At 36.9% G+C, this 14056-nt stretch overlaps 1 protein-coding gene across 12 annotated transcripts in view; it reads left to right on the top strand.

Annotated features, from left to right (window-relative positions):
• The window catches only part of LOC132005609 (zinc finger protein 30 homolog), a 100551-nt gene extending 86764 nt beyond the window's left edge, over window positions 1-13787 (top strand). For 6 of the 12 annotated variants that reach the window (XM_059382948.1, XM_059382946.1, XM_059382941.1 and 3 more), the window contains 5 exons: window positions 234-294; window positions 2922-3006; window positions 4640-4766; window positions 5713-5811; window positions 9943-13787. In XM_059382948.1, the coding sequence (XP_059238931.1) occupies window positions 2998-3006; window positions 4640-4766; window positions 5713-5811; window positions 9943-11297 (1590 nt within the window). In that variant the 5' untranslated portion in view covers window positions 234-294; window positions 2922-2997 and the 3' untranslated portion in view covers window positions 11298-13787. The remainder of the gene's footprint in view (window positions 1-233; window positions 295-2921; window positions 3007-4639; window positions 4767-5712; window positions 5812-9942) is intronic. The other 6 variants (XM_059382938.1, XM_059382944.1, XM_059382940.1 and 3 more) reach the window with 3 other exon arrangements.
• Window positions 13788-14056: the final 269 nt, after the last annotated feature.

Here is a 14056-nt window from a genome sequence, read left to right as displayed (position 1 = left end):
GGGAGAAGCAGACTCCCCATGGAGCTGGGAGCCCGATGCGGGACTCGATCCCGGGACTCCGGGATCATGACCTGAGCCGAAGGCAGTCGTCCAACCAACTGAGCCACCCAGGCGCCCCATGAGAGAGGTAGTTTTTAGATTTAGAAACTAGGGAAAAGGATAGCAGTGATGTAACTTTTGGGGCTTTTTGTAATATAATATTCCTTGCAGAACTATTTTAAATTTATGTCCAGGTATGTGATACAAACCGTTAGAGAACAAGATAAAGATCACCTGGGATATCATCAAGTAGAGGTAACAGAATAAAATTTTATTCTAACTCCATTCCCAGATTGTTTTATGAACCTTGTGTTCATGTATGTGTATGTATGTAGTTTTTCTGTCAAATATACAATTATAGTATAAAATTCTTTTCTTTTCTTTTTTTTATTTTTTTAGATTTTGTTCATTTATTTGACAGAGATTATAAGTAGGCAGAGAGGCAGGCAGAGAGTGAGGGGGAAGCAGGCTCCCCACCGAGCAGAGCCAGATATGGGGCTCGATCCCAGGACCCTGGGATCATGACCTGAGCCGAAGACAGAGGATTTAACCCACTGAGCCACTCAGGCGCCCCCCAAAATTATTTTCTAACCTACCTTCTCCCGACAATTTGTAGTGATCGTCTTTCCACGATATCAGATAGAATTTTACCTTCATTTTTAGTGTTTTTTTTTTAATTAAAAAGTTAATTTTTAAATGTTTGTTTATTTTTTTTACTAACCTCTACACTCACCATGGGTGTTGAACTCATGACCCTGAGGTTAAGAGTCATATGCTTTCCGACTGAGCTAGTCAGGCATCCTCATTTTTAGTGGGTTTTTAGTGCCATTGTGTGAACACGATAATTTATTTAACCTGCTAAAGGATATTTAGGTTCTCTCTAGCTTTTTTTGGTCCCATTATAAACACTTTACACATATTCTTTCTATATCATACTATGAGTATCCATTTCCCTTCCATTTAGTAATAAGTATCATCAATTTTTCAAATCTGCCAGTCCAGTTCCTTTATTTTTTTTTTTTAAGATTTTATTTATTTATTTGACAGAGAGAGATTACAAGTAGGCAGAGAGGCAGGCAGAGAGAGAGGAAGGGAAGCAGGCCCCCTGCTGAGCAGAAAGCCCGACGCGGGACTCGATCCCAGGATCCCGAGATCATGAACCGAGCCCAAGGCAGCGGCCCAACCCACTGAGCCACCCAGGCGCCCGTCTACTTCCTTTAATATGCATTTCCTTAGTTACTAGTGAGGTGTTGTTTTTTTTTTTTTTTAAAGATTTTATTTATTTATTTGACAGAGAGCTATCACAAGTAGGCAAAGAAGGGAAAGCAGACTCCCCACTGAGCAGAGAGCCTGATATGGGGCTCAATCCCAGGACCCTGGGATCATGACCTCTGCCGAAGGCAGAGACTTAACCCATTGAGACACCCAGATACCCCACTAGCTAGTTTTAACTAATAAGTTGTTTCTACTTTCTAGAGAATTAGTCATGCTTAGGTTTCACAAATTCACTTTTCCCAGCCTGGGTACCAAGAGAGATGGGTTGATAAATGAGATTCTACAGGCAGTATTGATGATTCTGAACAGGCAAATGATGACTGGTGAGCTCTGAGGATTTGGGAATGGTAGTTCACCCTTCCCCCAGGGAGGGATTCCAGTGTGCAAGTATAGTTTTGTCATGATAAATTCTGCTAGCGTGGGCTATATACAAGTAATTCTCAAATTGTGTCAGTAGGACCAGTAACATCAATATCACTTGGAAACTTTTTTTTTTTTTTAATTTCTTTCCACATGAATGCATTGACTTTAAATTTTTTTTTTTAATTTTTACTTGTTTATTTATTTATTTATTTATTTTAAATAAACATATAATATATTTTTATCCCCAGGGGTACAGGTCTGTGAATCACTTGGGAATTTTTTAGAACTGCAAATTCTCAAGCCCAACCCTACACCTCTACTGAATGCCAAACTCTAAGAGTGAGGCCCTGCAAACTGAGTTTTAATAAGCCCTCCAGGTGATTCTGATGTACACAAAGTTTAATCATCAAACTTTGTTGCCCATTATGATGACCTATCAGAAATTTTATAAAATCTGAGGGAGATTTAAAAATCCTGATTCCCAGTTCACACTCTATACTAATGAAATAAAAATGTTTGGGAGCTAGGAGCCAGGCATCAGTATATTTTAAAGATCTGCAGGCAGTTCCAGTGTCTAGCAAAGTTTGGGAAACTCTTGTCCAGAGTATTTTTTTCTAAAGATTTTATTTATTTATTTGACAGACAGAGATCACAAGTAGGCAGAGAGGCAGGCAGAGGGGGGTGGGAAGCAGGCTCCCCACTGAGCAGAAAGTCCGATGCCGGACTTGATCCCCGGACCCTGAGATCATGACCCAAGCTGAAGGCAGAGGCTCAACCCACTGAGCCACCCAGGTGCCCCCAGAGTATTTTCTGTTTCTACATTTAGGGAGGCCAACCACATTCCTGAGTCTTGGAAAGATGTCTGGTTCAGATGATGTAACAACCACTTCTCAGCTGGGAAGGTGGGAATGGAGGGAGATGGATCTGCTCAGGACAGGCCTGGGCAGCCCGTGCTCAGTTCCAGATCAGCCTCCCTAGGGTAGGGGACTAATTAGAAACCCTCCTGCTGCTAAAGTGTCTGGACATGATCTTCCAGGGCAAGTCTCTGCTCTCTGTCTGTCCTTGTGCAACTGATTTTCCTGTGGTTTTGAGGAGGACATGTATTTTTCTAAACTACCTCTTATCTCTCATTGTCTGTGTGTTGGAGCAGGGAGGAGTGTAGGAAGGGAGAAATAGTGTGACGTTTTAAAATTGGGAGAGTTCTGAGGCAATTGTAGTCTTACGGCTTCACCTTCTTCCCCCAGCTCTAGCTTCTGTGGACTCTGCTTCTCCAGTAAATGACCTTTGAGGAAAACTGACCAATTCTTGGAATCTAAAATCATGGCTCATGTAAGTTGGTGTTTCTGTTTGAAGCACTGTAATGTTTTTCAGGTTATGTGAAAATTCTCATTAACTATCCAGAAAGTTCCTAACAGCCCTGTCCAATAGCTTTTCCTCAGTCTTTCCCATTCTAGTAAGGGATGGAACCAGGCAGCCAGGCCCCTCCCATGTGTTTCACTCTTTTCCACCCATGTCCATGTGTCTGTTGACCAAATAATTCAGTGTATTGACTGTGTTCAGTCTTTGTCTAGAGCAGAGATAAGGTAGAAGTGAAGTCCCTAGAGGGAGTTGTTTGATCTTAGACTCTTAGTAGTGGAGAACACTAGAGTAGCATTGTCCAAAAGAATTATAATGTGAGTGACCTGTATAATTTAAAATTTTCTAGTGGGGGTATTTTTAAAACTAGAATTAGTACTTTCTTAAGGGCAGTTGGCAGCATGTCAGTCTCATAAAAAGTATAGTATAATATGCGAGGCACTTATATAATCTTGAACTTTTTTGAAGTTACATTAAACAATAACACATGCAGTTAATTTTATTTTTTTAAAGATTTTATTTGTTTATTTGACAGACAGATCACAAGTAGACAGAGAGGCAGGCAGAGACAGAGAGAGGGAAGCAGGCTCCCTGCTGAGCAGAGAGCCTGATGAGGGGCTCAATCCCAGGACCCTGAGATCATGACCTGAGCCGAAGGCAGCGGCTTAACCCACTGAGCCACCCAGGCGCCCCATGCAGTTAATTTTAATGTTTTATTTAACTCAATATAGCCAAAATTTATATATATACGGCACCAAAATATTACCATTTCAAAAGTGTTTTATGTTTGTTTTTCTTTCTAAAGTTTTTTATATCTGGTATGTATTTTTGAATTATAGCATATCTAAATTTGGACTAGCCACAATTTAAGTATTCGATAATAACATCTATAAGCCAGCATATTGGACATTGCAGCAGCTTCAGAGATTTTGTGTAACCTAAATTCTAAATATAACTTAATACCTTTAAAAGTATAGAAATACCTAAATATAATCATTCCCAAGTCTAACACAAATGGACTATTTTTTAGTAAATTAAAAACATTCAGTAAAGTATTTGTTATAACAAAGAAAAATGCTATAGTGATGAAGTCAGGTCTGGAAGAAATTCTGTAATTTTACACAGACTCTACTTTTTAAAAATAGAGATTTAATGGTTCATTTGGAGGAAAAGAAATCCATCTGTTTTTTTCCCCTCTAATCCTTTAAGGAAGAGAGGTTAGAATAAAGCATACATTTATTGAGAGTTTTTTTAGGCCCACTTAGGCCCAATGCAAGCAGTGTTCTTATGAACGCTATTTCAGTTATTTGTGAAATTCTGATGAACTATGTGAACATACCTAGAAATAAGTAAAATTAGGTATCTGATGGTATATATGAAGTATTTTCTTTAGCGGTGGTTGGCAGAGTACAACTTGTGAGCCAGATTCGTTCCTTGGCCTGTTTTTTCCAGCCTTTGAGCTCATTATGTTTTGAAAGAATTGTTTTAAAAAAGAAGGGAAAGGGGAAGGATATGAAACAGATCATATGTGGCATGCAAAGCTTAAATATTGGCCCTTTAGAGAAATAAATAATTTTAGAAATAATACACGGGTTTGTCATTTCAGCATTTGGTGATGTTCAGAGATGTGGCCGTAGACTTTACTCAGGAAGAGTGGGAATGCCTGAACTCATATCAGAGGAATTTGTACAGAGATGTGATACTAGAGAACTATAGCAACTTGGTGTCAGTGGGTAAGCTTATCTGTGTCATATAATTTAGAAATTCACAGGACTGAATTTCTTCCTAGAAACTAGCGGAATATCTTCTTTGTAGTTAGGAATAGGCACCTGTTGTTGTTAAGCAATTAAATAGCACTTTAGCTTCCCCCATAATCCAGTGACCTTTATTTCTTTCTGTGCCTTTTCTGTAATTATTCCTCTTTAGTGACAGCTAGATATAAATTCTCAGACACTTCACAGCAAAACCATTGTCAAAGAAATCAGGTTTCTTATTGCTCTAGATGGCCTGTTATCTGTTATTCACTTGTAATGTGAGTGGGAAGACTAGAGATTCTGGCTCCCCATATCTATTTAAAAAGCTTATACAACATATATGTTGCTGGGTTCAGTCAACAGTTTGTTAAAACTCAAATTGACACATTCAGTTTACCCCAGCAGATATAACTACCTTTTAATTGATTTGTGATTAAAAGTTTAAAATACATGAATTTTTGCATTTAATATTAGATGTATATCCTGGTAAGAAACTAATTATTTTCCTCTTAGCAAAATACCTAATAAAAGTATCTAATAAGTATGTACAGTGTTTACTATGTACTAAGTACTTATCCAGACACTTTACATTTATAAAATCAAACCTTACAGCAGTCCAATGAGTAGACATAATACCTCCTTTTAACAACTGAGAAAACTGAGGCCATAGTGACCCAGGTGGCAGAGGGAGGATTTGAAGCCAATGCTCTCAAATCAATACTTCCTCAAAAAAACTCAAAAAATCATTACTTCCTCTCAAGAAAGAGACTATATGAGTTTAAATTAAAGTAAGACAGTGTTCCTATTTCTCTGTTCTTATTGTTCTTTGTGGTCCTGAAGTAACACCAATACGAATGTTTTTCAGTCCCTGAAGGCTTGATCAAGTTAATTCTTTCTTTATTATGTACCGTTATGTTTTTTCAAGCAGGATGTTCCATTTCTAAGCCAGATGTGATCACCCTACTAGAGCAAGGGAAAGAACCCTGGATGGTTGTGAGGGATGGGAAAAGAAGAAGGAGCCTTGGTGAGTAAATGCTATTCAGGCAGAGATTCGTGGTTCTGGCATGGCACAGCCTGCTGGTTGACAAGGAAACACACCCCATAGACGTTGATAATGAAGAGAAGACCTGAAACTTGGGAAGAAAACTTAGATCTCCGCATGAGCCCGCAAGGAAATTTCATCTATACTTCCCCTTACTACTTGTTTCTTCACTCTCATATTTCCCTGTCATTTCAGTGGGGGAAACTTCATAATGGCAACCATTTTACCTGTATTTTGGATCAAATTCGTTTTTGGTTCATCTTTTGTATATATATTTCTCTGGTGCTCTCTTTTCATGAAGTTTACATTGTAGTAGGGAAGTCATACAATACACAGATAAACAAATGGATTACCAAATATCATGAAGTGATTAAGTTATGAAGAAATGTAAGTAGTGTAAGAAAATGGAGAATTGTGATGGCTTGAAAGGGGTAACTTTAGATAGGGTGGTCAGAGAAGAGGAACCAGTTATAAGAGGCTCCAGCTGATCAAAGATGGAACCACTTGATTATCTATGCACATAACTGCAATGTAACATAACACATAAAATATGCTTAATTCCACAAATTCTTAGTGATACTAATAATAAATTGTTCAGCATTGGAAACTACTAGAGATTTAACTAATTTGGGAAATATAAAGGAAAAGAAGTATTTTCCTTTTCTTATAAGAAATGTACCAATAGTAGATAGAGGGATGTTTTTCTTAATAAATGAAAGATGACAGAATTAGAATATTACCATTTTGGAACCCTTAATGAACAGTTGGATGTGGGCATTAAACATCATACTGATAACATCACAGGAATGGGGATAATCAGACCTGTTTCTTCTAGTGAAAGGATACAGTATCATCTATGAAATAACTTTGCCAATAAAATTAGTCCTACATCTGATGAGTTTCTAAAGGCAACTGCCAATTTATGGGAAGAAGATAGAGGAACGGGACACTTGGGTGGCTCAGTTCGTTAAGCAACTGCCTTTGGCTCAGGTCATGATCCCAGAGTCCTAGGATCGAGTCCCACATCGTGCTCCCTGCTTAGCAGGGAGTCTGCTTCTCCAGCTGACCTCTCCTCTCATGCTCTCTCTCTCTCAAATAAATAAAATCTTTAAAAAAAAAAAAAAGAAGAAGAAGGTAGAGAAACATGTTCTGCTGCACCTTGGCATTATAGTCAGCAAAATTAAGCAATAGGAAATCCTATAGGGTCAAAAAATAGTTTCTTCAACAAATAAATTATAAGGGAAATTCAAAGAAAGCAGCAAAACCTTTAGATTAAAAGATGTAAAAGACCTGTCCACCAGTTGTAATCTATGGACTTTTTTGGGGGGATCCATTTACTATTTTTGAATTATTTAAAATTTTATGTTTGAGATGATTGGAAGTGTGAACACTGTTTCTTATAATCTTAAAGAATTACTGTTCATGTTTTTAGGTTTCGATAATAGTATATGATTAGAGATAAATCCTTTAAGCAGAAAAATTAGTATATGGGATTTGCTTCAAATAATGTGAGAAAAGTGGATTGGGGTGTGCATACAGCCCTGGATTGGGCATGGGTTGGTGGTGGTTGAGGTTGGGTCATAGATGCATGGATATTCATTATACTGTCCTACTTTTGTGTACGTTAGAGATACTCTGTAGTATAAAAAGTTTTATTTTAAAGTTATGGGGAGATAAAATAATAAGAAAATGAGAGGTGAGAGAGCAGTGAATACAAGTATATTCGTCTTGGAGAAATTCTGCCCTAAAAGCACACACATGGGATATAGGAAATGTCTTTTAAGATGTGAGGTATTAGAACATATTTATATGTTGAAAGGAATGATTTCAAAGAGAAGAAAATTGATGGAGTAGAGAGGATAATTTTGTAAAGAATGACCTTCAGTAGATAGGAAGAAGTAGGAGCCAATTTATGAAGAAAACCCATGCATATGAAAAGGATATGGACACAGGTTGGTTGAATAATGTGAAGGGAAGAGTACATGTTTTTCTTTCAATTGCTTCTGATTTCATATTGAAATAAAGAGTAGGATTATTGGCAGAATATGAGGATTATTTAGTATTTCATTGGAATTCAGTATGGATTACTCAGTATTTGGTCAGCATTGATTCTGAGTAGTACACTCCATGGTTATAGGGTTTTAATATTTACAGATTTCTTAATACATTCCCCCTGGTGTTATTATGACTAAAACTGCCTCTGTCATAAATACATATCCCATATCCTCTTACATCAACAAAAGAAAAAAGGTGATTAAAGACATCATTCCTTGGGAAACAAATTAATTTTATAACCAGGTAATATGCTCCTCATTTTCTTTTTAATTAAAGCTGATACCCTGCAAATGGAAATAACGTTTCTTCTTTTATATTGATCTAAGAGGGGGTAGTATTTTGCTTGCACATTGGCGTTGTTTACTAAAGTTCTTGATTCAGTAGAATCCAAACTAGTGTTTGGTTTATTACTTTTTTTTTTTTTAAAGATTTTATTTATTTACTTGAGAGGTAGAGATCACAAGTAGGCAGAGAGGCAGGCAGAGAGAGAGAGGAGGAAGCAGGCTCCCTGCTGAGCAGAGAGCCCGATGCAGGGCTTGATCCCAGGACCCTGGGATCATGACCTGAGCCCGAAGGCAGAGGCTTTAACCCGCTGAGCCACCCAGGCACCCCTGGTTTATTACTTTTAAATGGTTAAATATTTTACATATATCTTAAAAGTTGTAACGTTAACATTTCTTAATGTAGGCCAATCTTTTGGTATTTAAGTTCAGCCTTTTGTTTCATTGTAGGTCCAGCCAGTTCTTTCTTGATTAGATCACACATACATTGTGAAGGCTATTATTTCTAGTTTCAGTTTGTTTAAAGTAGAACAAGATCCTAAAGTATTCAGCTTTGTTTTTATAGGAATGATGGTCTTAGTTGCTTACAGGGATAAGAACTGGCATAAACAAATTTGCGAACAGATATAGCTGACTTTTTGTTTATACAGATCATAAGATTACAGCTCAGCGTTCATGCTGTAGTATCCAAGCTGAGAATATTCAAAATGCAAAGTCTTGATTTGGCATGCCTTCTAAATGTCAGGGGCATATATGAGAGTGTCCGTTTCATTATATCCACATTGAGAATGTTCTGTTTTGTTAATGAAAAGCTTTAAGTTTTATAGAAGGAGTTGTTTTATTTTTTAAAGATTTTATTTTTAAGTAATCTCTATACCCGAAGTGAGGCTCAAACTCACAACCCCGAGATCAGGAGTCACATGTTCCACCAACTGAGCCAGCCCTGTTCCCCATAGGATGATTTTTATAACTTGTTCTGCTTTGTGATAATAAAGAGTATAAAAAAGTAGGAAAATTTATGAATATATATGTAAAACAAAATTGAAAAAGTGTTAAGAAACAAGGAACAAATTTCTACTGGGATAGAAAGTAAAGGATATAAATTAGATGGAATCAGCATAGTCTGATTTTTAACATGATACCTAAAGGATAAAAGGACCCCAACTATGTGGAGAATGCAAGCTGGCAGTTCTGGGAGATTTAATAGCCAGTGAAAGCTCTAAGAAATAGAAAGATTATGACATATTCTAGGAGCTGAAAGGAGGCTAGTGGAATAGGAGTATAGCGAACAAAGGAGACAATGACAAGGTGATATGGTAAACAGAAGCCATGTTATTCATGATAAGATGTTTGCACATTATTTTATTTAAAAGGAGTAATCATTTAAAAATTTAAGGGGGTGCCTGGTTGGCTCAGTCAGTTAGGTGTCTGCCTGTGGCTCAGGTCATGATCCCAGGGTCCTGGGATGGAGTCCTGCATTGGGCTCTCTGCTCAGTAGGGAGCCTGCTTCCCCCTCTCCCTGTGCACCTCTTGTGTGCACGCTCGCTCGCTCCCTCTCACTGTCTCTCAAATAAATAAATAAAATCTTCTAATAAGTAAAAATTCAAGTAAAGATTCTCTAACTGCATCAAATACATGATTACGTTAGAGGTTTTTAGCTCATTTACTTCAACTGAGTTTTATTTTCTATTTTTTTTTTCTATTACAAAGTTTTTATTTGCTGGTTTACTTTTTCTAGAATAAGAAAATAGCATGTATTTATCTTGTTTTCTTTCAGATTTAGAATCTAGATATGACACTAAAAAGTTATTTCAAGAAAAGGATATTTTTGAAATGAATTTATCTCCGTGGGAGATAATGGGAAGAATTAGAAGTTGTGGCCTTGAAGACTCCTTTATCAGAAAAGATTATAAATATAAAAAGTTTGAGGGACAAGAAAATCCTCAAGAAGGATATTTCAGGCAAGTGAAAAAAATGCCCACCTACAAAAAACTCACATCTCTTACTCTGTATCAGAGAATTCATAATAGAGAGAAACCCTATGAATGTGGGGACTGTGGGAAGGCCTTTAGAGTGCGCCAACAACTTACTTTCCATCAGAGAATTCACACTGGTGAAAAGCCCTATGAATGTAAAGAATGTGGAAAAGCCTTTAGACAGTGTGCCCACCTTAGTCGACATCAGAGAATTCACACTTCTGACAAACTCCTTGAATGTAAAAAATGTGGAAAGATCTTTACATGTGGTGCAGATCTTCGAGTACATCAGAGAACTCATATTGGTGAGAAGCCCTATGAATGTAAGGAATGTGGGAAGGCCTTTAGAGTGCGAGGACAACTTAATCTCCATCAAAGGATTCATACTGGTGAGAAACCCTATGAATGTAAGGAATGTGGGAAGACCTTTAGGCAGTACGCACACCTTACACGACATCAGAGACTTAATATTGCTGAGAAATGCTATGAGTGTAAGGACTGCGGGCAGGCTTTTTTGTGTAGTACAGGCCTTCGAGTACATCACAAACTTCATACTGGTGAAAAACCCTATGAATGTAAGGAATGTGGAAAGGCCTTTAGGGTGCGGCAACAACTCACTCTCCATCAGAGAATTCACACTGGTGAGAAACCCTACGATTGTAAAGAATGTGGGAAGACCTTTAGTCGCGGCTATCATCTGACTCTCCATCAGAGAATTCATACTGGTGAGAAACCTTATGAATGTAAGGAATGTCAGAAGTTCTTTCGCCGTTACTCAGAACTTATTTCACATCAAGGTATTCATATTGGAGAGAAACCCTATGATTGTAAGGAATGTGGGAAGACCTTTAGACTGTTTTCACAACTTACTCAACATCAGAGTATTCATTTTGGTGAGAAACCTTATAAATGTAAGGAATGTGAGAAGACTTTTAGACTGCTGTCACAACTTACTCAGCATCAGAGTATTCATACTGGTGAGAAACCCTATGACTGTAAGGAGTGTGGGAAGGCCTTTAGACTTCATTCATCACTTATTCAACATCAGAGAATTCACTCTGGAGAAAAACCGTACAAATGTAAGGAATGTAAAAAGGCATTTAGACAACATTCCCATCTAACTTACCATCAGCGAATTCATAATGTAACTAAGTAATTATAGGAAAGCCTTCTACTGTGAATTTTATGTTAAAGGGCATTAGAAAATAAATTCTAGGGGAAGTTATTGAATATAGGAATCCCTTTTGCTTCATGCTTAGAACTCAGCTAAATAAGAGGTTTTATTTGAAGGAAAGGATATATTAATTTCATGAATTTGTAAAAGCCTTTCCTCAGCATTAAAAACCATGTTAAACTTCAGGAAATTTGTTCTAGAAAGAAGCTCTTAAAGGAGTAACTATAAGAGAGCTTTTGATCTTATCTATTGTATCACATCTATTCTTCCCATCTGTATAATATACCTATGGAGGTTGCTAGGGCACCTAACTCATCCCAAAAATGATAATTGAAAGGAAAGTCATTTAGCCTGCATTTCCTATTGAACTGTATTTTAGGGCAACTAGAAGTTGATGAGCTAAAATTCTTTATTAGAGTTTTGCAACACATAATGAAATAGTGGATCTAGGCACAAATCTCAGTAGAGGTTAAGACCAGTAGATACCCATCAATTGATTTTAATCTCATGAAAAGTAGGATAAAACACTTTGTACCCCCAATGAGTTAGAATAAAGCATATGCATCTTGCCCTCAAATATTGAACCGGAATCTAAGCATCAAGATCTAACTCCCACTTTAGAGAAAATTCAGGGAACAGAAGAACATGATAGAAGAAGAAGCAATTAAACTAATCTAAAATGTGAGTAATTCTACAAGATGAATGACCTAGCTTCTCAAGCAATAAAATGGCATTGAAAAAGGGGAGGTAGAACTCTAGGATATTAAATGAGTCTGAAGAAATGCATACCAATCAAATGTAATGAATTAGATTCACGAGTTGAACAAACATGTAAAGAGGACATTTTTATAACAATTGGGGAAATGGGAGTATGGACAGCATTAGATAATATTTAAAAATTATGTTTTTGTTAGGTGTGATAATAGCATCGTGGTTATGTAAAAATGTTAGAGGTAAGTTTATACACAAGATGATGTTAATGTCTGGAACTTTTTAAAAATGCTTATGCAAAAGAAAAATGAGAATGGATAACTTGTTTGTCAGAGTGATGGTAAGATGAGTCTTGGGTACATGGTTTTGGTTTATTTTGTTTTTGTTATTTTCTCTACTTTCATGTATTTCAACTTTCCCATAATATTATTTTAAAGATAAAATTAGCTATGGTATTATAACCCAATTGAAGTAAATGATTTTTAAAAAATTACTATATAACAAAATTTGTGGATGTTGTCAAAGCTCTGCACATTGGTATATTAAATATGCTATATCATCTTTGGGAAATAAAAACTGAGGGTCCAGATTTTATCTAGTTCACCTGTTACTACCTCTGTTACCATGCCTGTCCCATAGTACTTCATATGTTTAAAGAATGAGTTTAAAAGCAATTACTACACCTAAATGTGGAAATTAATGGACTGGACCTTCAGTGTTTAATAAGATAGTTACCAGCAATATGTTGAGCACTCATAACTGAGCACTTGAATTGTGGCTAGTTTGAATTAAAATGATGGTAAAGTGTAAAATACACATGAGGTTTTGAAAATTTAGGTTTTTTTTTTTTTTTAAAGATTTTATTTATTTGACAGAGATCACAAGTAAGCAGAGAGGAAGGCAGAAAGCCAGATGCGGGGCTCAATCCCAGGACCCTGGGATCATGACCTGAGCTGAAGGCAGAGGCTCTAACCCACTGAGCCACCCAGGCACCCCCGAAGATTTAGTTTTTTAAAAAGTGTAATTTATTTTGTTTCTCGCAGAATTTCTCTGTTGTGATATCCAGTGGGTTGCATTATTACATAATACAGAACCCAATTTTAGTATCTTTCTGCTCCTAAGTAGCATGTTTGCATCCTGAGGTCTTGGTTCTACCCTGAGTCATGCTTTCCCGCCCCCCACTCCCCTTCATGAAAGGTAGCCTGTGTTTACAGCTGAGTAGATTTCTCAGACTGTTTTTAGCCTGGAGATGTTTTGGGATCCCAAGCCCCTTTTACTTTGTATTGTTTCTGTCCCATTAAGTTCAAGCTAGTTGTCTTAACAACTGTATTTTAAATGGATTTTATTAGGGTTCACTCAGACAGAAGATCAACAGGCTCTTCTTTTTGTTGGGCTCCCTATGAGGCCACTGTGGAAAAATGACTTTGAAATTCTTAGAAGCCCTGCTATTTCACAGAAAGGCTAAGTTAGGTTCATCCTTATTCTGAGGCTTCATTTTTAGGACAGCACCATATTTTTTATTTTTATTTTTTTTCTCCTCTCAGTCCCAATTAGAACTTTGAAAACCCTTTGTTATCTGGAAACACTGCCATGGAACCCTCTGTATTTCCTTGAAATTCTACTTGAAATATTCACCAGTTGATACAATGAGTAAAATGTGATTTTTCTCTTTTCCTGTGTTACGATGGATTATCTTCATGAATTTCCAAACATTGGCTAAGCCTTACATCGCTGGAATAAATTCCATTTGTTTGTAGTGCATACTTCATAGTAGTACATAAATATATTGCTGGATTTACTGTGGTTGCTATGATGTGCTAATATTTTGCTGAGGACTTTTTTTTTTAAGGATTTTTGTATCACTGTTCATGAGGAATACTGGTATACTGATCTGTAGTTTTCTTTTATTTAACTGTCCCTCATTTTGCTAACATGGTGATGGTGGCCTCAAAAATGGGTTTCGAAGTATTGCCTCCTTTCAGTTTCTGGAAGAGGTAGTGTAGAATCATTGATTATTATTTAAATGTTTG

The sequence above is a fragment of the Mustela nigripes genome, chromosome 17, assembly GCF_022355385.1.
Source record: "Mustela nigripes isolate SB6536 chromosome 17, MUSNIG.SB6536, whole genome shotgun sequence".
NCBI classification, from domain to species: domain Eukaryota; kingdom Metazoa; phylum Chordata; class Mammalia; order Carnivora; family Mustelidae; genus Mustela; species Mustela nigripes.
The sequence above is the reverse complement of the archived record's forward strand: the minus strand, read 5'-3'. Positions and strand labels throughout refer to the sequence as shown.